This window comes from Vicia villosa, unplaced genomic scaffold (assembly GCF_029867415.1).
Source record: "Vicia villosa cultivar HV-30 ecotype Madison, WI unplaced genomic scaffold, Vvil1.0 ctg.000318F_1_1_3, whole genome shotgun sequence".
Lineage (NCBI taxonomy): Eukaryota > Viridiplantae > Streptophyta > Magnoliopsida > Fabales > Fabaceae > Vicia > Vicia villosa.
The window spans coordinates 151,222-178,499 of NW_026705141.1; the positions used below are offsets into that span (position 1 = coordinate 151,222).

At 35.1% G+C, this 27,278-nt stretch overlaps 1 protein-coding gene across 1 annotated transcript; it reads right to left on the bottom strand.

Moving 5' to 3' along the window:
* Positions 1 to 19,584: 19,584 nt before the first annotated feature.
* On the bottom strand, positions 19,585 to 22,692 carry LOC131626707 (probable protein phosphatase 2C 46). The gene is made up of 5 exons (XM_058897543.1): positions 22,498 to 22,692; positions 21,576 to 22,081; positions 20,768 to 21,135; positions 20,363 to 20,599; positions 19,585 to 19,944 (listed from the first exon to the last, which is right to left on the bottom strand). The coding sequence occupies exons 2-5, from the start codon at positions 21,892 to 21,894 to the stop codon at positions 19,675 to 19,677; spliced, it is 1,194 nt and encodes a 397-aa protein (XP_058753526.1). The 5' UTR covers positions 21,895 to 22,081; positions 22,498 to 22,692; the 3' UTR covers positions 19,585 to 19,674.
* Positions 22,693 to 27,278: the final 4,586 nt, after the last annotated feature.

Here is a 27,278-nt window from a genome sequence, read left to right on the forward strand (position 1 = left end):
CTGAATGTTTTTGGTGTATTCTTTTAGAAAAAAGGTAATTAGAATTTTAGAAGCTGAGTTTTGAGCCATTGATATTCAGCTTCAAAACCAAGGGTTGAGTAGTTGTGTTGTACACAATTTTCAAATAATATATATATATATTTCAAAATTTTTAAAGTCCTATATTTTTGAAATCCTAGGTTGTGAGTCTGGGTTATTATCTAGGGGTGGCAAAACGGGCTCGGCCCGTTGAGCATGTCCGTTTTGCCCGCACTTTAGTGCGGAACGAGTCAAGGATTTAGGCCCTCACTCTTTAATATGTTTGTTCCGCCCTGTCCCGTTTTCTTTGCGGACTTTTGCGGACATGGTCATTTACATAAATTTTTATGTTTTTAAGCTTAAAAGGTGCAATGCATGCGGGTTCTTCCCGCCCCGCCCTCACTTTTTTGCAATGTGGGCCTAGGTTTTAGGCCCACATCCTCCACGATGCCCTCCCCTCCCCGTTTTTGCAGGCAATTACGGGACGGACCTAAACGGAACGAGCATGGCCGTTTGCCACCCCTAATATTACCCATATTGCCTCCAATTTTATCATTGATTGATAAAAGATTATAATAGTCTTCCATTAGAAACCAAGGGACACTAATCTGTTAGGATATTCCCTCAAGATCCAACCAAAGCTTCTTTCTACTGTCCAACACATTGGATGCATAAATTGTTGTGCACCACATAGTCAGGTCGTCACTCGTGTTATAAACGCCACAATGTATGTACAGATCAGAGCTAAAAATCTTCGCCAAGTTTGTATGCTTCATATCCCATAACATCCATATTCTACCATTGTTATGCTTGCTATAATTGTCTATGTACTCCCATTTACTCCCCAGTTTAGACCAGAGAGTCACGGCTTTATTCTGCTTCACTTTAGTTTCAGTAAGAATGCAAATTTTAGGGTTTAGGCTATTGAGATGGATCCTTATACTTTCCTATACTATTCAAAATTCTTACATTCCAAAAGACAATCATGGGATATGCCTTGTATCCATTATAGGATCAATCCCAATCTTAAGTGGACCAAATCCATTTTGACAAGGTATTGGTTCATTATTTGTTATATCATGCAGGACTGCTTTACCCTTCAATTTCCTACTATTTTCCACAATAGTACAAGGTTGTGAAATAGATTATATAGGATTGTCAGTTTTCTTACCTCAGGGATCATGACAGGGGGCTTGGCAACTAGTTTCCATTGCTTCACAACAATTGACTTCTCCATTGGACATTGATGACCAACTCTTTGTCAGCTTTCGCAAAACTTCGGTTTCCACTCAAACTCCACCAATTGCTCAATATTTCTCCCCCCATTGTCTCTAATCATAATGCTATCTTTTTGTTGTTTAGTAATGCCTATTTCCACCAAAATTTGTGCAAATGAGATACGCAATTTATTAGCAGTACGATTTACCTATCACGCTTCCTATCTTTCCAAGGCTAGCAGCACTTCATAGATGGAGAGGAAGGTTTGGCAACTTCACCTACAGAGGAATGGTCATGATCACATCTCTCTTGAAATTGAAGTCAGGATAACATTTCTTAAGGATCGTAGGCATGTTATGGATCGAGTAAGGTCCATGCATTAGCAGTATTTCCTTATCTCTGTTTGAGTGGAATTTCATCAAGAAATACCCCTCATCATGGTAGAAAAGTTTAGGGAGTTGGAAAAAGTTCCAAAACTTTACCATGAACTGTGTCATACCCCAAAATTTGCCCATGCTATTTCTCCTATTCAAATTCAAATCAAGGTACAAAGCTCAAAGACCCCCTCTCCTAAACAAGGCTCAAAGATTTAGGGTTTTGTTGTTCTGAAGGAAAATCAATGGATCAAAAGATCCAATACATTTCATATGGTCTATGATATCCCACACTACCTCCATGACAAAATACAGGTCTCAATTCAAAGGGTTGGTCACTCAATTGCTCAGAAAGTCAACAGTCGACTAGTTTTACCTAAAAGTCAACTGTGGTCAAAGTACAGTCAAAACTCCTGATTTTTTGTCAACATCCTCATATTGAAGTATCATTCACCATTTGATCAAGAATTGATCATGGTTCATCAAGGAAAGATAAGAAATCAACAATTCCAAAAGTTTCTAAATTAGGGTTTTCAGAGGAGAAAGTCAACTGAACTTTGACCAGCCATAACTCTCACATGGAACATCAGAAATTTTCCATCCAAAGCTCATTTTGAAGGAAATTGGATTCTCTACAAATTTGTCTCTCACATGCCAAGTCTAAAAATGCTCCATTTGAGAGATATGGATCAAAACATTATAGGTCCTTTTCAAAAGTCAACCAAAAGTCATCTTTTTCAAAAGAGCACACAAGGAGCATGGAACATTATTTTGACATGAGACCAAAAACAATGGTTAGAGGACTCCTTAAGGTTTCTAAAAAATCCTAGAACTCTTCCATACCCCAAGAATTGAGGGAGATAGGCCGTGTCAAAGTTAGACAAATTTTGAGGAAATACATGAAGCAAATAAGCACTAAACTTGAAGCTTTTCCAAATGGGCCCATATATTCATGACCCAAACTTGTTCCAAAGGGTACTAAGAGCCCACAAAACATTTCCCACGCCCTTTATGATTTATTTATATTTTTTATTGAATTATTATTCATTAAAAAAGCAATTTAAGTCAAATAAATCAAAAAAATATGAAAGATATGATTTAGTGCTGATTTTTAATCATCCCCAATCATCCAAATAATGTATAATCTCATCAAAATTCGTGGCAAGCAAGATTGGTGTGATTAAAGCAAATTGGCCAATTTTAGAAAGATTGAAAAATCAAATTTCTAAAGAGTGCAATATTTGGATTCAACAAGATTTGATCAAATTTTAGTGACCTAAAACCATCTCCTATATATTCTGGACAGAACCATATGCTAGGGTTACGAAATTTGGCTGCAAAGAACCCTGATCAATTCTTTCAAAGTTCAAAGAAAGTCAAAATTTGGTTTCTAAGGAGGAGCTCGATTCAAGGCATTTAGAGGTTCCAGAAACATTCCTGAGACATCACTGAAGGATTCTCCATCATTCTCCAAGGTTGCAGCCCTCAGAATCGTTCCCAATCACTCGCGGTTTGTGCTTACCTTCTCATGCTCGATTCCAATAATTCTTGCATATTTAGCATGATTCAAATGCATATTTATGTTCATATTGATAATTGCAATCTTTCTGGATAGTTTGAACGTAGGTATACGGTTTTGCCATTAACGAGCTTCAAAGCTCGATATTAGGGTTTCTTGATTTAGTTGCAATTAGAGCTTAAAACAGGTACCAATAGATTCGTATGAATGGGACAAATCGTTCCATGGTTTCGTCCTTAATTTTCGTTGCATATACAAGGTTTTCTTGAGTACAGGGGCTATGGCTACGCTTTGCGTCCGTAGGTAAAAGTTTGTGCAGGTTTAGACGACGGCGGGAGGAAGAAGACCCAGACGTGTCGCCTCCTGATAAGCTCGTCCACGCGCGCGCAGAAATTTGAAAGGCTGGAGAATCCAGTGTGCGTTGGCTCACACGTGTACGATGTGCCTCGTCCGGCCAACCCTTGGATCTTTATTCCATCTCAATCCAACGCTCTAGAATATGCAGATCCACCATGGTCCTCACGCAGCCAGCCGCACATGATTAAAAGTTAAGTTTTTTAGAATTTTTTTTTATTTTTAAATACATAACCTAGTTTTTTGTTTTATTATATATATATATGTTATTTTTTTTAATAATAAAAAACCTTTAATTATTTTTCTTAACAAATTATTTTCTGTCTAATTTTTTCTTTTAAAATATTAAAATAATAAAATATTTTAATTAATTTGTTTTAAATTATTTATTTATTCAAATTCTTTTATAAAATCATAATTAATTTGTTTTAATTAACAAAAATTGTGGGAATGCCTTTTTTGATCAAAACTTATTTTTCTATCGATTTAATTAATTAGGTTGAGAAACCAATAATTAATTAAATCGATCATTTATTTTTATTTAATCTGCGCCCGATTCAGGGTTTGCGAGAATTAGCCATACACTGAAAAAATATTTCTTTGTGCATTTTTTTCAGGGTTAGCAACAGGGTTTCATCCGACTGTGCGCCGCGCTTATTATGAAGCTAAGTCCCGATTTAATCCTTATTTAAATATTTGTTATTTTATTTAAAATTAGGGTTCGCCTTCAAATATAATGAACTCCGCCTACACTCACTTCTTTTTTCTGTCTGCCTTTGCTTTGCCAATTTTTCAGGGTTAACCCCGAGACTACACCCCCGACTACGAACCATATCAGATCAAAAGTTAAGTCTTATTCTTCATATTTATTTTTAATTTTCTTTTGCCATTTTTTTATTAAATTAGGGTTAGCTTTATCTGTCAACGAATTGATAATACACTCACCCCTTTTTGTTTTATTTTTCCTTTTCCCAATTTTTCAGGGTTAGCCAACCGTCAAAGCTCAATAGTCGGTAACCCTAGAACCCTATTTACTTTCTTTAATTATTACTTGTTTAGACCTATTGCACTATTGATCCGCTGGTTTCTTTTTCCCCTTCCCCATATTATTGTGTGGTTAGTAATCCTAGGGAGTGCAAGCCTGTTAATCAAATTAGAATCACCTAATTACAAGATAATATAATTGAATCTGATCACGTGATTGTTGCACCCACGCACCTTTTATGGTACCCCTCTTGTTGCCTGTTGCCTGTTGCCTTGTGTGTTTTTGCAGAATAGCCTTGTCCCTCGAATACGAGGATACCTCAGCAATGTTGCCCTCAGTTCATTCTCAAGGTCATAAGTCCCTAATGATGCTGCCTTCGATTCGCCAAATATGACCTCGTCCCTCGAAGTTGCCTACGAAGTGCTGATGTATCCTCCGGTTGCCTAACGAAGAAGGCTATTCTGATCTTTCCCTTAGATTACCTGCCCCTCTATGGCATGGGACAGTCTTAAGGAGAACGATAATTCGATGTCCCGTTAACATCCAAACGAAAGACTTCCTGCCCTCTTATGGCATGGATAGACCCTTTCACCCTGAAAGGCTAAAGAACATTTTTCATCTAACCAGGTAATTGCTCCTAATTGCCTTGCTCTAAAATACTTTCAAGGCTACGCTCATTTACGAGCCAAAGTCCTTGATTTCTTCTTCTTCTACATTTCTTCAAAGAGCAAAGCAATTAAGAGGCCATGGATAACCATGGATGCAAAGGGTGCCTTACACCTTCCCTTTGCATAAATTATCCCCCGAACCTTGTTTCTTTAAAAAAGGGTTTTTTTCTGTTCTTTTAGCCTTTCCGATGTTTTGGATAAAATAAAAGTCGGTGGCAACTCTTGCTTACTGCGATATTTCGATTAAAGTCAGTTCACTGTAATACAAACTGTTTTAGCGCATTCGTGCTTAACTCCTTTTCCAATACATACATGATGATAATGTCATCCCAAAAGCGTACCTCTGATTCAATATCCACATCTTCAATTTCAATCACAATTTCCCCTTCCATTATCTTTGGAGCTTTATACTCAATAGGCATGCCATTTGCTGGGAGTCTATTGCCACTTATGCTATCCACCCATACCTTCTTCTTGATTGCATCTGAGTCCTCTACATCTTCCTTCACCGACTCCTCTACTAGGGTTTCACAATTCCCTTCCTCAATTGCCTTATCCTCCTCACATTTCTCCTCCTTACCTTCCTTGCTATTTTCTTCCATAGTAACACAATCATTCACCTCAGGTACCAGTGGTTGAGTCGCCAACGTTGATGCCTTCTGCTTAGGCCTTCCTCGCCCTTGAGCCATCCTCAAAATAATCTTCGGATCAGGTTTCCGCAACTTGGTCCTTTCACCTTCGTGGTCCCTAACCTTAGGGTTAAGAATTTAAACCAATGTCAGTGGTCAGAGCCAAATAAAGTGTGATGGTGAATTACGCCGGAGAGTCATCGGAAATCACCAGAGAGAGAGAGAGAGAGAGAGAGAGAGAGAGAGAGAGAGAGAGAGAGAGAGAGAGAACTTGATTTTTGGGTATTACCCATATTAATTTCACTAACTATTATGTTTAAACATATAGCTGAAAAATAAAGATAAATTTTATCTTGAGTTTAAAAGAAGCATTGGAGGCAGTTTTAAATTTGTCTCAAACTTATAAAAGTGATGAATTACAATTTAACTAATTGACTAGACTAGTCAAATTCTACTAGAAGTTTAGATATATTTTTAGAAAGAGTCTTAGGACTTGAAATAAAAAAAATGCAAGAATAAAACGTTTAACAATATTAAGGGGTTAACATTTTTTAATTTTTTAAAATAAACTGCAAATTATATTTGGAAAAAAGATAGATACCAAAAATATATATTATTATTATCTAATTTGAATTTGAATGACTTATTTTTATAGGTAAAATGTTAGAATGACTTATATTACCAAAGATCCTTTTGAAGTTTTTTTCAAAGATTTTGATTGTAAAAGATTCAATTAAACAAATATTGTAGGAACAAATTTAATTGGAATTATTTTAAATGTAAGGTTTAGTTTGTTGAATATTCGATGTGGAAAAACAAAACAAGGCCAAGGGATTTTAATGTTGTGAATGCGAGGGTTTTAGACATATTCAAGCTGAATGACTAATTTTCTAAGGAAATAGAGAAAAAACTACAATGTTTCTTTCTCTGATGATGAGTTAGATGAAGAAAGTGAATATAATAAATGAGTCGAGTTGAGTTGAACTTGTCTTAGCTCGGCTTGACTCGTTACGAATTGGTTCAATTCAAATCTAGGTTCAAATTCAACTCGAATTTTTTTTAAGCTCAAACTCGACTTGTTATAAGTTCATGAACAACTCAGTTCAACTCGTTAGGTTCAACTTGCTTGCTTTACGAACTTAAAAGCCATTTTTAAAGTCTATTTTTTTATATATATATTTGTCATTTTAAATTAATATTTTTGAAAGAATAAAAAATAAAAAAAAAATAAAATTATCAAATTGAAATGTAACTTTGTTTCAAAAATCTACTAAAGTCTACTGAAGTTATAATGTTGATTTTACTTGTATAATTATATTTAAAATATTTTACTTACTTGAGAATATAAATCATCAATTAAAACCGTTAGATTAAAAAAAATATATAGGGTTAATATTTTGAGTAAATCTTTAAACCTACTCTTAAAGATAATACAATCCTTCTCATATATAATCGAGTTGACTCATGAATCTAACGAGTAGAACTATGTAGAATTTTTTTTTGAATAACCAATTTTTTAATTTTTTTTTCAAAAATAACCAACATTTCAAATTAATTACACAAATAGCCACTTTTTTGCTAAAAAAACACGTTGTCGCCAGGGGGGTTGCGACAACACTTACCTTTCAATGGTATCGCCAATGGGCCTGGCGAAGTTGTTCCAAAAATGGGTGTTGTCGCCACCCCCTGGCGACAACACCTCCTATATTTTTTTTTCAAATTTCTTTATATAATTTTTTTACCTATTATTCATTACTATTTTGTGCATTATATTTTTTCTTTAATATGTTAGTTAGAAAAATAATATAAATAAAAAACAATAGAAAAATAATATAAATAAAATTTCTAATGAACTAGCGCGGACCCTGGTACGATCCGCACGCAGGATGTCTAATAACTCATGTAGACGGTTTACGAGTTGGTAGTGCTCCCCTATTCCTACGATGCTCCCTTAAATTTGGTTCCTCTTGTGTTTGGGTCGACGGTCCTTCAATGCATTCCGGGTCTACAAAATCTGTCAGTCATTTTTGACCTCTAGAATTCCCGCTATAGGAAAGACGGGTGCCCGTGGCACCGTCAAAGCTTTGTCTTGGCGGTACAAAATTTCTCCTAGTGGGTGCGGCCTCGAAGTTTGGTCTTTGGTAGTTGGTGGTGGAATCGGGTTGGTTAAAATACATTGATTGTGGTGGTGTGTTGAAGTTGGACGGTTGGTTGGGGTACTGTGATGTTTGTTGGTCGAATGAGTTGTATTGGGGGTATTCTTCATGTATGCCTATGTCAGGGGTAAGTGGTGGTGATCTGGAAGAGTCCACCACATTGAGATCTTGGAAGCGTAGGTGGTGGAGTTGAGTTTGTGGTTGAGTTTGAAATTGTTGTTGTTGGCGGTATTGTTGGAATTGTTCTTGTTGTTGTTGTTGTTGTTGGTAAATTGGTTGTTGTTGGTAATTTATTGGTTGTTGGGGGTAATATTGTTGTTGGTGATTTTGTTGGAAATTTGGTGGTGGTTGTTGTTGTTGGAAATTTGGTGGTGGTTGTTGTTGTTGGAAATTATGTTGTTGTTGTTGGAAAATTTGTGGTTGTTGTTGTTGGAAATACAGTTGTTATGCTCGTGGTTTGGCCAAATAGAAAGGGTCAGACACAAACATTTCAGGATTTGTGACCGTTCTATACCAATTGACATATTCAGCCGTTGGTTTCATTGTGGTCGGTGCAACAGGAAATTATAGGACAGTGGTGGAACGACGGGCCCATATTTTACGGAACTCTTTAGCGTATGTCTTCCAATTTTTTATGTACCACTGTTGGCTGACCTTTTGTAGATGCCAAGGTTCAAACACTCAGGGGCTTCGGGGACATTTTGATGCATGCCGAATTGGAGCATCACACAGTCACTTTGGTGCATCTCCACAGTGGTGAACCGTATGATAGGTGATTTTGCTGTCCAAACAGCCGCCTCTGCTGGCTCGGGTTCATGGCTCAATCCCAAGTATGGTCTCCAAATAAACTGCAACGTACAAAAAAATTAATTACCAATTATAGAAAATGATTTATTTTACAAATATAGTTAGATAATGAAAAGTTTTAGTGGTATTACATCTTGGGGTCGAAGTCGATCTAGGAGTTGGCGGGAAAAAATTATTTTGTTTACAAGCGTTTTGGAGTAATCCAACCCAGTTGCATTAAACCCAAACACATCCAAAAATAGAAATCAATATAGTTACGATTAGTAATAGAAAAAAATACACTAAATAAAATAAGATCATTAAATTACCATGACGCGTAAGGGAAGACGTATACGTGCGGGTTTTCATGGGCTAATACTGGCATTCTCCACCATCTCCATGCTTGTAGCAAGAATGCACATCCATAAAATGTACAACTATCCTTTTTTGCATTTTTGCATAAGGAACTGTAGAGGTAAGCCAACACCGCAGAACCCCAACTATATGTCTTGATTGCATCAATGTCCTCAAGCAAAGACAAGTAAAAATAATTTACACTATTCCCCGTGCCTTCGGGAAATAGAAACTTACCAAATAATAACATAATGTACATTCTAGCTTTATGTATTTTATCTTCTTCGCTAGAAAACTGATCCAACGCAACTGCCTCATAACGTGCTTTAAGGGCCGATAGTTTAATACCTTGGCCCTTACCTTTTTCTTGGCCCTCACCCTCAATTAAACCTACACCTATCATTTTCTCGCATAGAGCATTGGGTTGTTGGACATTTCCAAACACTGCTTTTCCATTTGTTGAGAGACCCAATAACATGTACACGTTCTCTAGCGTGACGGTACATTCACCCGTTGGAAGGTGAAAAGTATGAGTCTCGGGCCTCCAACGCTCACACAATGCTAATATAAATTTAGTATCTATTGAAGTATGTACTAAATTCATTACATTGCCGAATCCCGCACGATCAATGTAAGAAACAATCCAAGGGTCGGGAGCATCTATCGATTTTGCACGAGTCCGAAATCTAGTGAAATCCTATAAAAAAATTATTGAATTGAGTATACTTAAACTTAATAAATAAATAAATAATTGAATTGTGTAAACTTAAACTTTCGTATTCGGCAATGTTTGAAATTGTTCCTCGGTGTTGTTGACCCATAGTTAGAAGAGACATGTTTGCAGGAGTTACAGACTATTTGCTTTGATGAATATTGTGGGGTGATGATGAAAATGAACAAAAATGTGCACCTATTTATAACCAAGATGACATAATAGAAACATATAAATAAAATTGACAAGACTAGTGCATGCAGCTTTGATTTTCGTTCACTATGCAAGTCGCCACCCCCACTGGCGACAACACTATATTTTCCATTGATGTCGCCAACCCCAATGGCGACAACGTTTAAAAATATATTGATGTCGCCACCCCCACTAGCGACTTGCTGCATGCGTAGATGTGTCATGCATGGGACAGTTTGCATGCATGCAAAAGTGTAAGGCTAGTGTGTCACAAGAATCTATAGGTACGCAGCAAGTAGGGGTGGAAGTAGGCCAGGCCGATAACAGGGGCCTACAGGCTAGCCTATATAGGCTCAGGCCAGGCCATACATAATTTTTAAATAGTAAAGGCCTAGGCTTTTTTATAAGCCTATTTAGTTAAAAAGGCTAGGCCTCAGGCCCTAAAAAAAGCCTTTTAAGCCTATCAGGCCGGCCTATTTAAATAAATATGAATACTTTTTTAATTATTATTATATTATGTTTTGTGCTTTGAATTAAAATACATTAATGAAACTTGGTTATGTTAAAGAACTTGTGAAAATAAGATGAAAACACATTATGAACATTGTTCTCATAAGTTCTTTTAGTTAATTAGTCTATTTAAGTATTATTTTAATTGCTTATTTACATATGTCTAAAACAAATAGGCTTTTATGTAGGCTAACAGGCTAACCAGGCTTTCGAAAAGGCCAGGCTCAGGCCTAAAAAATAAGCCTACGACAGGCTACAGGCCAGGCTTAGACTTCAGTTTTTTTGACAGGCCAGGCTTAGGCTTGGCAAAGCCTAGCTCGGCCCAGCCTATTTCCACCCCTAGCAGCAAGCATGCACAAGTCTTGTCCAAATTGGTTCTTGCATGTATTATTTCCTCTACCTAATTTCTTGCATGCATGATATCTATTCTTGCATGTATTATTTATACACCACTTCTCACAAATATTTTGACACACATTTATGAACTACTTCATTTTATATCACAAATATTTCTTCATTCAAAAGTATGGCATCCACTTCGCAATACAAAGTTCGGGTTCACATGAATGGTGAGACTTACCACTGCGACACAAACGGTTTTCTATTTAGAAACACTAACTCCACTTGTTTTTCTCTAAATAGAAAAGCGGATTTCTCGTATCTAAAAAAGAAAATCGAGTCCAAAATTAGAGAACCAGTCTCTCAAATATTTTACCAACAACCATACGTTCAACCCAACAACTCGGTCAAGTTTTATCAATCACAGATACAAACTGACATAGAGGTTCAAAACATGTTCCTTAACCATGAGTATTATGATTATGATTATATGAAGCTCTACATAGTGGTTGAACAAATTGTTCCATTGCAAAATATGCAGTCACAGGTTATTGATCCCGTTGTTGATGACGAGCAACAACCCGAACATGTCGTCGATGAAGAAACTGAAGTAGAAGATGTGGTTGATGAGTTGGTGAACCGTGATTCCGAAGATGAAGAACAAGTTCCAGTACCTGATGCGCATGCATATTCACCTTCTGCACACTTCACAACACTTAATTTGGGGGAGGATGAGCCATCGTCTGATATGTTATACAACCCATATATGAGGTCAGACAAGGATTTAAAAGAGGGTGACACATTCCGTTCAAAGGACGATTGTATGCTAGCTATAAAAAAACTGGCAATTAGCAAACTATGTTGATTTCAAAGCTAATCGCTCAAATCCAGAAAGAGTCATTATTTTATGCAGAAACCTGGAGTGTGGATACATGCTTAAGACATCATTTAAGAAGAAAGTTAATGCTTGGGTGATACGTTCGATTTCTCAAGCCCACACTTGCGTTAACACAAATATGGTGCAAGATCATCGAAAACTAAGTCATGACATGATATGTCATACCATAATACCTCTCGTCGAAGCTGATCCATCACTGAAGGTGAAGACGACTATTCCCCATTGCGTTTTTGTGTTTAAATATAGACCGTCGTACAGAAAGGCTTGGTTAGCGAAGCAGAAGGCAATTGAAATAGTCTACGGCAACTGGGAGGAATCCTACCAACAACTTCCTCGCTACTTGGCTGCACTTCAATTATATTCACCTAGGACTGTTACTATATTAGAGACATTGCCGGCACAATCCCAAGACGGAACCCCTCTCGAAGGTAATGGAATCTTCCATAGACTTTTCTGGACGTTTCGACCATGCATCATCGGATTTGGTTTTTGCAAGGCGATTATTCAAATTGATGGAACCTAGTTGTATGAGAAATACAAAGGAACATTGCTGATGGCGGTCGTGCAAGATGGAAACAGCAATATTTTTCCAATAGCCTTTGCTATGGTAGAAGGAGAAACAGCTGCTGCTTGGAGTTTATTTATGAAGAATCTCCGAGCTAGAGTTGCTCCACAATCTAATCTATGTTTGATTTCGGACAGGCACACTTCTATTGACAGCGCATACAACAATCCAGAAAATGGTTGGCACTACCCCCTGTCTAAGCATGTCTATTGTATAAGGCCACACCACCCATTTTCTGAACATCTTCGCCAGGCCCATTGGCGACACCATTGAAAGTTAAGTGTTGTCGCCACCCCCTGGAGACAATGTGTATTTTTAGAAAAAAAGTTGCTATTTCTGTAATTAATTTGAAATGTTGGTTATTTCTGAATTTTTTTAAAAAAAATTGGTTATTCAAAAAAAAAAATTCGAACTATGTATAGTTCAAGTTCAGGTCATTTAGTTAACGAACCTAGTTTTTCGCTCATATTCATATCATTTGGTTCATGAACCTATTTCAACAATTTAATTTTCGATCGGAATTCCAAACTATTTTCGAGTTGGATTGGTTCATTGCTAACCCTTAATCAAGCAAACAGTGTCATGGTCTTCACTACTCGCATCAAACAAAGTTCAAATTTCGAGTTCCTCAATGATAACCGAGATATTATTGACAATGTTCTATTTGATAACACTCTTACCAAAGATTACAAGAATACGTACCTGTCATACCCCAAAATTTGCCCATCTCATTTCACTTTTCAATCTCAAACAAAAGTTCAAGACATAAGGACATACTCTCCTAAACAATGACCTCATAGACTAGGGTTTTGATTTCTCTGAAGAAAATTAATAAATCAAGGTCCCCAATGGATTTCAGATGACTTATGATGTTTCAAACTATATCCATGACAAAATTCATGCTTCAATTCCAAGGATTGCCCAGTCAATTGCTCAAAAAGTCAACAGTCGACCAGTTTGACCTAGAAGTCAACTGTGGTCAAAGTACAGCCAAAATTCCTGATTTTTTGTCAACACCCTTATTTTGAAGTATCATTCATCATTTGATCAAGGATTGATCATGATTCATCAAGGAAAGTTCAGAAATCAACAAAACCTAAAGTTTCTAAATTAGGGTTTTTTGACCTAAAGTCAACTGAACTTTGACCAGCCATAACTTTCATATGGAACATCAGAAATTTTCCATCCAAATCTCAATTTGAAGGAATTTGAATTCTATACAAATTTTTCTCTCACATGCCAAGGCTAGAAATGCTTCATTTGAGAGATATGGACCAAAACATTATTGGTCCTTTTTGAAAGTCAACCAAAAGCAGTTTTTTGTCAAAGCCCATATCATCAAGATAAAACCCTCAAATGAAAAAAATCTTCCAAAGTGGCTTGTAGAGGACATCTTGAGGTTTCCAAAAAGTCCTAGAACTCCTCCATACCTTAAAATTTGAAGGAGATATGCCTTGTCAAAGTTGGACAATTTTGAAGGAAAAAAATGTGAAATAAAAGGCCTCAAAATGGATTTCTTTGCAAAGAGGCCCAACTTTTTATGGTCCAAACTTGTTTCCCAAGTATCCAAGAGTCTGAAATCTGAATGCCACGAATTTTTTATTAATATTTGATTTTTTATTGAATTTAATTCATTAAAAATACAATATAAATCAAATAATTGAGAAAATATTCAAAGATTTGATTTGAGAGAGAGTTTTAATCAGAATCAATAATCAAAATACACATTATTTGATACCAAATTCGTGCACAAGGAGATTGGTGGAAAAAGATTGAAAATTGGCCATAATTAGAAAGATTGAAAACTAGTTTTCAATCAAATCCCAAAATCCATGATTCAAAGAGATTCAACACAAAATTGTTAACCTAATATGTCCCATTATATAAACCAAACAATTCCAGATGCAAGGCTCACGAAATTCTGGCCAAGAAGAACCCTTATTCAAGTGCTTTTTCACAAAAAAATCTTGAAGTCGGTTTTAGAGTTGGAGAAGGATTCAAAGCATTCTAAAGGTTCAAACACAATCCTTGGAGGTTCTTGAAGCGATTTGGATCACTGCACGCGATCAGCACCCCCAGAAATACCTCCTATAAGCCACGGTATGTTGTTACTTTCTTGACTTCGATTACATCAATTCATGCATTCTTTATGAAATTTGGTTGCATATTCTTGTTCATGGTGATGTACTGATGCTATCTGGATGTTTGATTGTGTTTCTGTGTGCATTCGTGACCAATTGCCATGTTAGGGTTCGCGAGTTTTAAATTAGGGCTCTTTGATTTAGCATGAATTAGGACTTGATGCAGGTACCATTAGATTCGTATGGCCAAAACGAACAAAACTATGGTCTCACTTTTAATTTTTGATGCATGTATGAGGATCTAACGTTTGGCAGGTGTAAAAGATATAAGCTTTTATAGCTTACTGGTAATAAGCGTTGTAAAAAGTACGTTGCAGAAATTTTGTGAAGAAGATGATGAGGTGCCTTCACGTGATTGGCCAATTCAAACTGCGCGCGTTTTTTTATTAACTTTTGTTGTCTTCACATATTATGTAACGAAGGCGCTTCTTAAACAACTAAAGCGTTTAGTTGAGTTGATTGAGAGGAGGCAAAGTGAAGCCAAGGGTCACGGGTTCGAGACCCTCCTCCAACATATTTTTTTACAAATCTTCAATATCGATCCCATGCGCGTAATACCTATGAGGCCATGATGCATCCTCATTCTCAGCCACCAGATTTCTATTCAAGATTAATCCAAGGACCCAAAGGGCGCAGGACCACCATGCTCCCTTACAGATTATCCACACCTGATCACAGAGCTAAGTTTCTAATTTTTATTTTATTTTCATAAATACTTTTGTTTATTTCTTTTTCTTTTTTCTTTTATTATAATTCTTTTTATTTATTTATTTATTTTTAATTGGTTAATAAATTAGTTTTTTATAATAATTTTATACTTATTTATTTTTTATCGAAAACTCGATTTTTTCCCATAATTCTATTAATAATTGTTTATATATTTAAAATTCCATTTTATTTTCATACATACTTTTAATTAATTAAATAATTAGGATTTAATCCAATAATTATTTATTTGCTATATTTAATCGAACTTCCAGTTTTCTTTAACCTTTAATGATTATTAAAAAATATTAAAATCATTTATTTTACATATTTTGTTCAATTAGGGTTTATAGACTTTTAACCTATTAGGGTTTGTAGATCTTTAATGCACTAACCTTTCTCTTCTTCCTTCTTGGTTTTTCAGGGTTGATCAAGAATTCGATGAAGGCTCGAGGCATTGGCATTAATTTGCCTCGCATGTTTTTTGCCCTTATTGTTATTTTTCTGTTGTTGCTTTCCCCATCCCCGCAGGTGTTTATTGTAATAGTTAGGATTTTATTTTCTGCCTTTGATTTTGTTTATATTAACTGCGTGGTTAGTAATCTTAGGGAGTGCAAGCCTTTAATTAACCTAGAATAACTAATTACAAGATAAATAACTGAATTTAACCACGTGATTGTATCACACACACACACTTTAGGGTAACCTCTCTTGTTGCCTTATTAATGTTGCCTGTTGCCTTTACTTGTGAAAATAGTCAAGTCCCTCGACTCCGAGGATACCTAAAGCAAATGTTGCCCTCAGTTCATTCATCATCAAATTTGTCCCTCGATGTTGCCTCGATAAATGATGATTTGTCCCCATTGCTAAGGTATCCTCGCCTGCTGCCTAAGAATGACTATTATATCCTTCCCTTAGACTACCTGCCCTCTTTATGGCAGGGTCAGTCTTATGGCGAACGATAATTCCGATGACCCTTCAACATCCAATAAAAGGACTTCCTACCCTCCTATGGTATGGATAGCCCTGAAAGGCTAAAAGAACTTTTTTTTCAAAACTTATGGTAGTTGTTATTAATTGCTTGCTCTGGTTTAAATTCAAATTTTCCTCTTTCAACAAACCTTCAAAAAGGCTACGCTTTTTTCTACAAGCTAAAGTTCTTATTCAAATTCTTTTTCACATTTCAAACATTTTTGAAAACAAAGTGAGCTAAGCAATTAAGAGCCCATGGATAACCATGGATACAAAGGGTTCTTTAAACCTTCCCTTTGTATAATTTACCCCCCGAACTCAGTCTCTTTCATAAAGGTTTTTTTCTGTTCTTTTAGCCTTTCTTTAAACTGGATAAAATAAAAGTCGGTGGCGACTCTTGCTTACCGCGACATTTCTTTAAAGTCAGTTCTCCCACCGTATTACAGTACCTTAAATGGACTGGATGAAAATACTAGACGCAACCTAAGGATTGTTGGATTTTATGGGTTAAGCGCTAATTTTTGAAAAACTTATTTTTCCAGAAGCGATGTTGTGATTATGTAACTTGTTAAAAATAATTGTGTTTAAATTTAAAGAGTAGAAAGTCAACCTTAAGGGAAGAGAAGAACACAAACGGAATTATCCGAATTCACCTTCTCCAATTATCAAGGTTCACCTTCTCCAAACTTTGGATTGTAGACTTTACTTTTCAATATCAAAATTCAATTATATATTACTTAATTGCTCATATTCTATTAAGGTTTAAAAACTTTACAAAGTTCCAAAACACTTGAAAATATGATCACTTGAAAATGATATTTGAATTCCATAAATCATATTTTTAAAATTGTTAATTCATTTTCAAATGAAAAACAATATTTATACATACATAAAAACCTCCATGAAGCAAGTCAAAACTTTAGAAAGGTGCTCTAAACCATTACATAGTAGAAACATGGCACTGATTCATGAAAAAACACATCCCAGTAACGTGTAATCGATTGTGCCAATGTGGTAATCAATTACCACCTTTACAAGTTTGAAAAAATTGAATTGGTTAACATGGTAACAAATTACTGAAATAGGGTAATCGATTACCAATGTGTGATTTTGCCTGAAAATGTGTTTTACCAATAGAAAATTGATTACATACATATGGAAATCGATTACCATTGCATAGTCTTTTGAAAAGTATAATTTTAACACTTATTTCAATGGATTATACCTTTTTAGCTTTGAAAACAAGTTATCTTATGATTCAGTGAATTTTTTTGAGAATTTTAAGCGATATATAAGTTGAATGATGAAATATTAAAGATAAAGACATGCTTAACCTTAATTTAGATGATTCTTGATCATTTGTTGTCTTCATCTTTTTCTTATTTGTTGATATTGTTGTCTTTATCAAAACCTACCAAGTTCTTAGAAGAGATATTCTTCACAATCTTTCATTTTTTGATAACGACAAACCATGACTTTTACGTTTTTGTTCCAAGTTGAAATATCCCCTATCTTGTATATCCTTTTTTGTTGCAATTTTCCCCCTTCCGACATTATCAAAAAGAAGAAAATAGAAGCAAAGATATTATGGACATGTTAACAACCAAGATTATAACCAAGAATACATAATCTAAGAAAAAACATCAAAGTAGCATAGTACATATTTAAGAGTACATCTCAAATGAAAATACGGTGCGCAAATTTTAAAAATACTAAGACATACATGTATAACAATCACTACTACGCATCATCATCATCCTCATCACCATTCTCTATAAAGGACTCAAGTTGATCCATTATGTATGTAATTCCTTCCAAATATTGATGAATATCGTTAAACTGTTCAATCATATATCTATGAAGACTACGAAGTTCAACCATGATCATCTGGTTTGTGATGTCACCTTTAGGAACATGAATAGATGTTGAAGGAGTAAACGTAGATGGTGAAGATATTGACAAATTCTTGCCACTCTGATGTTTGTACCTTTTATCCTCTAAATTCCATAATATACTCATTTGTTAAGGACATCCAGGTCAATCTAATTTTTATGAGATTTCATTTCTATCTTGAGTTCTCCATTTGTGTCAACACTGTAATACTCAAGGACACGAGTAATTACTTGTATAAGGTAGTGTATCAAGTTTATCCTTCTGCAATAACATGTGATTCATAATAAGATATGACCAACTCAAATATATCTTATTTTTGAAAGCATATATGATCTGAAGCTCATGGTCACTGATTTGATAATAGTTAGAAGATTTAGGCACCGAGACATAACACGAAAAATAATGAAGGAGTTTATCATCTACTGTCAAATTACCATCTGCCAGGGTGTTCCGAGTGCTAGAGGATGCTATCTTTAGACGTTATTTTTTACTCAATATTTTTTCTTTAGAAAATCTATACATGGAGTGATAAAATGAATTCTTGTCATACTTCTGCCGCTCATACATGCGATCAAGATGCACTCTTTCTCCATCATTATAAGTTTTTAAGTGTGCATCTATCTGACTTAGGGACAGATGAATAGCAACCCTTTTTACCCATGAATACAAGTTAGTTCCTTTTTGTTTCAAATTATTATAGAAAACCCTAACTAAATTTGGGTAATAATCTCCATAATCGACATAAAGTTATCTAGCCCTTGAAAGTATAATAGAATAGGAAAAGAGAATTCAATTTCATAAAATAGTTTAGAAATTTTCGTTGTGCAGTGTTCAGGAAAAGAGAATTCAATTTCATAAAATAGTTTAGAAATTTTCGTTGTGCAGTGTTCATGTAAGGTCTCAAAACTTGATTAAAAAGTTTATGAAAGAATTTCTGAAGTTTGACTTGGATTCTAGTTTCTTAAAATGCAAGTTCTTAATCAACATCATAAGCATCCATAACCTATAGCATAAAGACGAAAAATTTGATTTACCAAAGTATAATTTTTTTTGGGCGAGAATATGGTTTAGAGTGAGGATTGAATAGACTTATCCCCTTATACCATTTTCAAAAACACTTTTTTTACAAATCAGAGTTTTAATGCGCGAAAACAAAGCATGGATAATAGAAGCAAAATACAAGTAATGGATTCAAGAATTATATGTTTCATTGTATTTTTGACACAAATGATTCAATAAAAATTGAAACAGATAAAATATACAAAGTTGCTTCAACAAGTAATTCATTCAAAACTTAGAAATACACTAAAGCAATTCATCCAAAGTTTCTTTCAATAAAGGCCTCTTTAATAGATTAATAGTCCCTGATTCGAACTTGGGCGAAGCCAAATTGTGTTTTTTAATCTATATTAGTACTTATAAAATTTTTGTTGTGGGATGATTTATATGATTAAACCGATATTAAATTAATTAGATAAGTGAGTACTAGCTTGTCTCACACTATGTTTAATTTTTTGTAACAGTTAAGCCTTAGGCCTTGCAAAGCTTTAGCTTTGTGACAACAAGTTGCTTAAGCATGCATTGAAAAGATATGCCTTGAAAAGATATGCAATGTAAATTATATTTCTTCATACTCTAAATCCTACTAGTATATAGATCCCAATTAAATTAAATTTAAACATATGATCAAGTACTACCATTATCTGTTGTAGTAGTACAAGGTGCTAATGAGTTGTGAGGGAGGCTAACACCACCACCTTTAACAGAAATACTAGGGAACTTCACAGTGCTTGCCCTACTCATCATATTTGTGTCAAGAAATACAACTATCACAGTGATATCATCGTGGAAATGTCGACGAACTCCTCGGTCTATTTTGTTTAAATCTGAATATCTCATTTCTCTCTTCTTTGCTGCCGCTTTAAGCGCTGTTTTCACCATCCTCCTCGCAATTCCCTGAAACAATAATACTTACACGTAAGAGCTTCTCGAAAACAATATGTTTACGTATAACATAATCTCTATGAATCATGTGTGCGGGCGCAAACTAATTCTTTAGATGCATTATGTACACAAGCATCAGATCAGATCCGTCTTAAGTTTTAGGAGGCTCTATGTAGGTTAATCACGATTTAAGCGTAACAAATCAAACAAGGGCCCTATTTTGTCATGGTTTAACCGTGACAAATATTTTATGAGGTTTTTTTAGTGAGGGTTTAGACGTGTCAAATTTTAGGCCAAGTGTGGTAGCCTGCTTTGCATGTCCACAAAGACGGCTCTGACAAACATCATTCAAACATGACAGATAGTTGTGATAAAAACATTCGACTTTTTCTTAAAGCAACAAATGAGTTGAAGTAAATGAGTATCTTACAGCGTGAGGATTGTTTTGAACTATATCAACTGCTTCTTGATTGCTGAAATGTTCCCAGAGCCCATCGGATGCGAATATTATAAATTGATCTTGAGGCTGCAACTGATGCACTAATATTGATGGTTCTGAGCTCAATATCGGCCTCTTGAACGGCTCGTGAAGTCGGAACTTAGGATATAATGGTTCTCTATTGAACTCGGCTTTCTTCAAATATACATCGCCAATACATCTAGAAATCTGCAATAGAAAAAACAAGAACACACATCCAAATGAATCTGTCTTTTCGCTCTTCGCTCGTATAAAAATTAACAAGAACAAGTATATAGCAATTAGCAACAAAACTGAAGAATTCTGTTATAGCACCGAGACTATCTCGTACCATAACAATATTTGACGGTGACTTACTTGAATAATTCCCTTCACACGCCATACGTTATGCTTTAAGACAACGATATTTGAATCATCAGGGTGCAAAGAATGAAGCTCCTGTCTTATAGACTCTATGGATGCATTGTGCTCTGTTGATAATTGCATGGCTAAAACTTCACCAGTTGCTTTAACCGTTCTTCCCAAAACAGCCCGGGAATCGCCGAGATTTGCTATATAAAGGGTTCCATTACAAATAACACCAACAAGACAACATGATCCAACTGCTGCAATTTGTGGTGAAATTGGCCACAGCTGCGTAACTAGTGACATAAACCCCTCTTCTGTTGCTTGGAATGCCTTGCGAATTACATCCACCGACATTGATTGTTGCTCAGTAGTAAACCCTGAAGTATAAAATACCGAAAGATTACATTTAAATTCAAATTTTCGTAATCATGCGGAGAACAGCAAATCAAATAGTAAACTTCACTAGCTATCGAAAAAACCAAAACGATGCTATAAAGCTTCCGTCATCTGGACCTTGTTTGGATAAACAACATATTTCAGTGCCTATAGCATAAGCACTTGTCATAAAAATGCTTATGCATAAGCTATTTCTATACACAAGCACTGACATGTCGACACCGGTAATAGTTTAAAAAAGTAAATAAATTGAACATAATCACAAGTGTCAGTATCGTGTTTGTCGGTGTCCGACGTAGACACGCCTTTTTTCAGAGGCGTCAGTGCTACAAATGAAAATACAATAAAGTACAACAAACAAGTAAACTCCATGCTAATACACAAAAGCTTGAAGAATTCGATAATCGCGTTAGCAACTTACTCTTGAGATGTTGAAATAGGTGTTTGTTGATAAACCGTGACGTCTCAGGCCCTCCATGCCCATCATAGACACCAACAAAGGTTCCATGAGGACCCGACTCATTCAAGCTCAAACTACCCGATTCAACCTGACTCTGATCCTCCAGCAAGTTATTGGCTTGCACTACAGCCATCGAAAATTCACCACATAAGTGCTGCCCCGAGTCTTTGTACCATAATAGTCCATCTTGTTTACCTCCAGAATCCGACGATGCGCGTCCATGTCCATCCAAACCCGGCCGAAAGCAGGCCTTCAGAAAGTTCACTAACTCCGATAACATCCCTCATTTCACCAAACAACCATCAAGGATTTCCACATCTATCAAATCCCACTAAACAAACACACCTCACCCCTCACAGTTTTCACACACTATAGACTATATAGAAACAGTCCTATACTCCTAAAATAACTCGACAACGACGATGATGACGGCGACGGCGACTATGATGATATTGATCCACAGCAAACTACAACAACACCATCAACAAACAAATACACATAAAAATCAACTTCAAATATATATAAACTAAAAAGGACAAAAAAAAAAAACAAGAAGCTGATTAATACAGTTTCCTTAGAAACAAAAAACAAATGACAAACAAAAACAGAAATTGTTTTCTCTAACATAAATTCTCTTCTTGTTACTATACAACAAAAACTATGACCATCCATCTATCTATCTATCTATCTACAACCGCAAAAAACAAAAAAAGCTATGATTTTTCTTCTTCTTTTCATGAAAGCTAAAAGACCCACTTTTTTCCCTATACAAATTTTCTGGTCAGCTCAATGGGAATGAATCTAAAGTTGACATTTTTACATTGAAAACCAAAAACCAATAAAATTTGTGTATGATGAAGAAAATAGAGGAAAGGGATCTTACCAAAAAGAATGAATTGGAAGAGGTAGATGGAGAAAACGATGATGATGATCTGAGATTGAATAGATCTGAGAGAGAGAGTTGAAAAAGAAGAATGGAAGAGTTTTTGGAGTGAAAAGGCTTTTACTTGTAGTGAGGGAGACAAGGTCCATAAAAAGAGGTTGGAGCCAGCTAAGCAGAGGTTCACCAATGGGCTCCACTCCACATTCCAATGCTATGCTACAAACAAGATATACTTATACATATGTTTGGAATGGAATGGGAATGCTCATAATAAATTTTTCAATGTGCAAAAATTTATTTGACTTAGTAAGATTTTTATATTTTTGTTTAAATATATTTCTTGAAAAATATTATTGTTTGATTCAAGGTTTTATAAATTTATGAATATAAATAATTTCTTATTTAGTTCACTAAGAGTCTGTTTGGTAAGACAAAAAAAGAGTTTTTAGCTTTTAGCTTTTAGCTTTTCAGCTCGTATTAATAAAAAAGCTCTGTTTGGTAACTCTATTTTAGCTTGTAGCTTTTTTACTAGCTTTTAGCTTTTTTTTCAAAAGCTATTTGAAGTAGCTTTTGAGCTTGTAGCTTTTAGCTTGTGAGTTTTTCTTCCATTAATACCCTTATTATTTTAACTAAAATATATTATTACCCTCATTAATTAAAATGTCATTAATGTCATTTTGTATCTATCAGCTAATGAAACAGTTAATTTACCAAACAATCACATTAGCTTATCAACTATCAACTATCAGCTACCAGCTACCAGCTATCAGCTATCAGCTAAAAGCTACCAGCTATCAGCTATCAGCTAGTTTTACCAAACAGAGCTTAAATATAAAAATAGTTCTTATCCGTTTCTTTTTAGTTATAATTTTTTAAACATACTTTTTAAGCAATATATTTTTATTTTATCAATAATTATATTACTTTTTAAGCAAGAAAAGTGGGTCTTTAATTTATTTTTCTTTTTCTCTCTCTCTCTAATAAATGATTAAGGTCAATTTTGACAAAACAATAATTAATGTTACCAAAAACTTTGTAAATGGTAATTAAAAAGAAACAAAAATTATATATAAAAGTGACAATTAAAAAGGAACAAAGGGAGTATGTTTGAAGCAATTATGCATTTTTGTAATCAATTTTAACTTCTACAAAATTAAAATCAAATATATATTTATGGTAATGTAGTGTTATATTTGTGAGAGTTCTAAATAGAGACGAGGTAAGGGTCCCCGCCTAGTAAGACATCGCCCCAACATTTTCTTAACGGAGTATGAAATCTCTTTTTTAGAATAGATGACATATATAATATTGTTAATTTTTCCACTATTCGTACAATCAGGGGCGGAGCCAAGGCCCAGCTAGCCCGGGCAGGCGCCCGGGCTCAACCCCTATTTTTTTTGTATTTCCCCCAATTTAATAGTCGATTTTTAGACAAAATTAGGGGCAAAATTAGTAAAAATAGGGTGTGAAAATTAAAATAGATGAATAATCAATGGCGTAAAGTTTTTGCCCAGGCTGCCTAAAATTCCTGGCTCCGCCACTGCGTACAATGAGGAGCGGTTACCACTTCCTAGGGTTAATTAAACCTTACGCTTAAGGGGCTCTATAAATATTTGACCCTTTGAGGAGGGAAGACAAATCATAACTTAACCAGCATATGCATTATACAAAGTCTCTCACCTCGTGTGAGTCAGCCTCTCTTACCACCATAAATACCACTATACAGGGTATCTCGCCGCCACGAGCAAACCCTAACCACCCTAATTGTTATCAACCTACTTGGCCTTTAAGTATTCTCTACCCTTGTAGGGATACCACACACACATGTACTTTTTTTACTAATGCGGGTATATTACCTGGGCCACACCTTATGTTACAATCATCACATTCACTCTCACCCTCGCTCATGTACCAAAACATTCTCAACCATGGTTAACAAGAGAGCACTTTCCCGTACGCTGGAAGATATCAAGGGAAGCAGTAACACCAATATCATGGCAAAAATGTGTGCTACCATGGGGGAAGTCAGGGGCGGATCTAGTGTGGCATGAGGGTGTGCACCTGCACACCCTGAAATTTTAAATTTTACACCAGTATTCCTATAGTTTTATATTTTGACCACCCTGGATTTTTTATTTTGCACGTTGTACCCAACATTCTCAAAACCTAAAATTACTTTCTTATTTTATTTTTTCAATCTCTCACTACTTCTCTCACTAACCCTACATTCTCTTTTTTTTCTCACTTTTTTCACGCTTCCATGTTCTGCACCATCACTGCTGGCGACGGAACTCCACACCACAGTCAATTTTAATTTTTTCGTTTCATTCTCAAGTGTCATTCTCCTTCTGCAACAGACAACAGGGCACAATAGTTACTGGTTCTCTCAGTCTCACTTGCGATTTTCATCAATTTCGAGAGTATTTTCCGCACTGCTTTGCAATTCGTCGTCGAATCAAAATCGATTTAGAAGCCTTCATCTTCAATATTGAAGTCATTAAGGTAATATATCTTGATTTTAAGGTTTTGTTAATTTAGGGTTTTTTGAAATTAGAAATTAAGATTTGATATTTTTGTTGCTAAGTTAGAATTCAGTGTATTATTCATGAATTGATGGAAGAGATTCATAGTTTATGAATTTTATTTTTGAAAAAAAATAGAGGATAATGTCTTTGCTGCAAAGATTTTGTGAATTGCACTGTGAATAAATTTTCTGGGTTTGCCGGTTTGGTAATTATGTTAATGTTGTGAAAAAGTAGTGATGAATAATGAGTTGATGAATAGTGAATAAATTTTCTGGGTTTGTCGGTTTAAGTGCTTACTGTAATTTGTGTTGTTGTTCTTGTTTGCTCTCAGAGACAATACTTATAGAAACTTCGATGCTTTTCTCTATGAGAAATTTTGACAGAGAATTGATATTGTTGTTAGTTTATTCATAAATAAATAAATAAGTAGTTTATAGAAACTTAGATAGATAATGCTGTTAGTTTATTAATAAATAAATCAGTAGCTTAAAATATACTAATTTTTTTATTAATTACTATAGTTATATTTTTGTAACTAGGAAAGTATCTAAAACTTTAATATCTTATTTTTAGTTATGGTCTATATCTTTTATACATATTTATACTATTTTTCCTATTGTTAATTATTTTCATACCTTATTATTATTATCATTATTTTTATAGGAGATTATGGAGAAGTTTTTTAAGAGAAAATTACCATCAAATGAGCAAGAATCTAGTTCTCAACAGTATGTTCAATTTAATTTGGAAGATTTACAATCAGATCCGGGAAAGAGGATTAAAATTTCAGCATATCATCCAAATGATCAAGAGATAATTCGCAGAACATATATACAAAAAGGACCATGTCAACCTACTCAACATGATTTTCCCCAAAGACGAATTAGAAACTCATTAAGAAGATTTTGTTCTTCTTGGTTTAATGAATTTGGAAATTGGTTAGAGTATAGTATAGAAAAGGATGCAACATTTTGTTTATGTTGTTATCTTTTTCGACCTGATTTTAGAAAACAATATGGCGGTGATACATTTATAACAGATGGATTCACTAGTTGGAATAAGAAAGATAGACTCTCAACACATGTTGGAGGTCCAAGTAGTGAAGGATAGAAAAACACTTAGAAAGGGGGGGTTTGAATAAGTGTAGCTTTAAAAACTTGACCGATAAAAATAAATTGCACAGTTATTTTTATCCTGGTTCGTTGTTAACTAAACTACTCCAGTCCACCCCCGCAGAGATGATTTACCTCAACTGAGGATTTAATCCACTAATCGCACGGATTACAATGGTTCTCCACTTAGTCAGCAACTAAGTCTTCCAGAGTCTTCTGATCACACACTGATCACTCCAGGAACAACTGCTTAGATACCCTCTAAGACTTTCTAGAGTATTCTGATCCACACGATCACTCTAGTTACAACCTGCTTAGATAACCTCTAAGACTTCCTAGAGTATTCTGATCCACACGATCACTCTAGTTCCTTACAACTTAATGTAATCAATTCTAAGAGTATTACAATTGCTTCTTAAAAGCTATAATCACAAACTGTGATATTTCTCTTAACGTTTAAGCTTAATCTCACTAATATATTACAACAGCAATGTAGTGAGCTTTGATGAAGATGAAGATTCTGAGCTTTGAATAGAACAGAGTTTCAGCAAGTTAATATGAGTTGTTTTGTTCAGAATCGTTAACCTTGCTTCTCATCAGAACTTCATATTTATAGGCGTTGGAGAAGATGACCGTTGAGTGCATTTAATGCTTTGCGTGTTCCGTACAGCATCGCATTTAATGTTATACGCTTTTGTCAACTACCTCGAGCCTTGTTCACGCTGTGTCTACTGACGTTGCCTTTAATAGCTTTTAACGTTCCTTTTGTCAGTCAGCGTAGCCTGCCACTTGTACTTCCTTCTGATCTGATGTTTGTGAATACAACGTTTGAATATCATCAGAGTCAAACAGCTTGGTGCAAAGCATCTTCTGATCTTCTGACCTTGAAGTGCTTCTGTGCGTGATACCATCAGAACTTCAGTGCTTCTGATCTCATGTTCTTCTGATGCTTCCATAGACCCATGTTCTGATTCTGCTTCGACCATCTTCTGATGTCTTGCCAGACCATGTTCTGATGTTGCATGCTGAACCCTTGAGACAAAGCTTCTGAGCGCTGAATTATGCATACTCTTTATATATTTCCTGAAAAGGAAATTGCATTGGATTAGAGTACCATATTATCTTAAGCAAAATTCATATTATT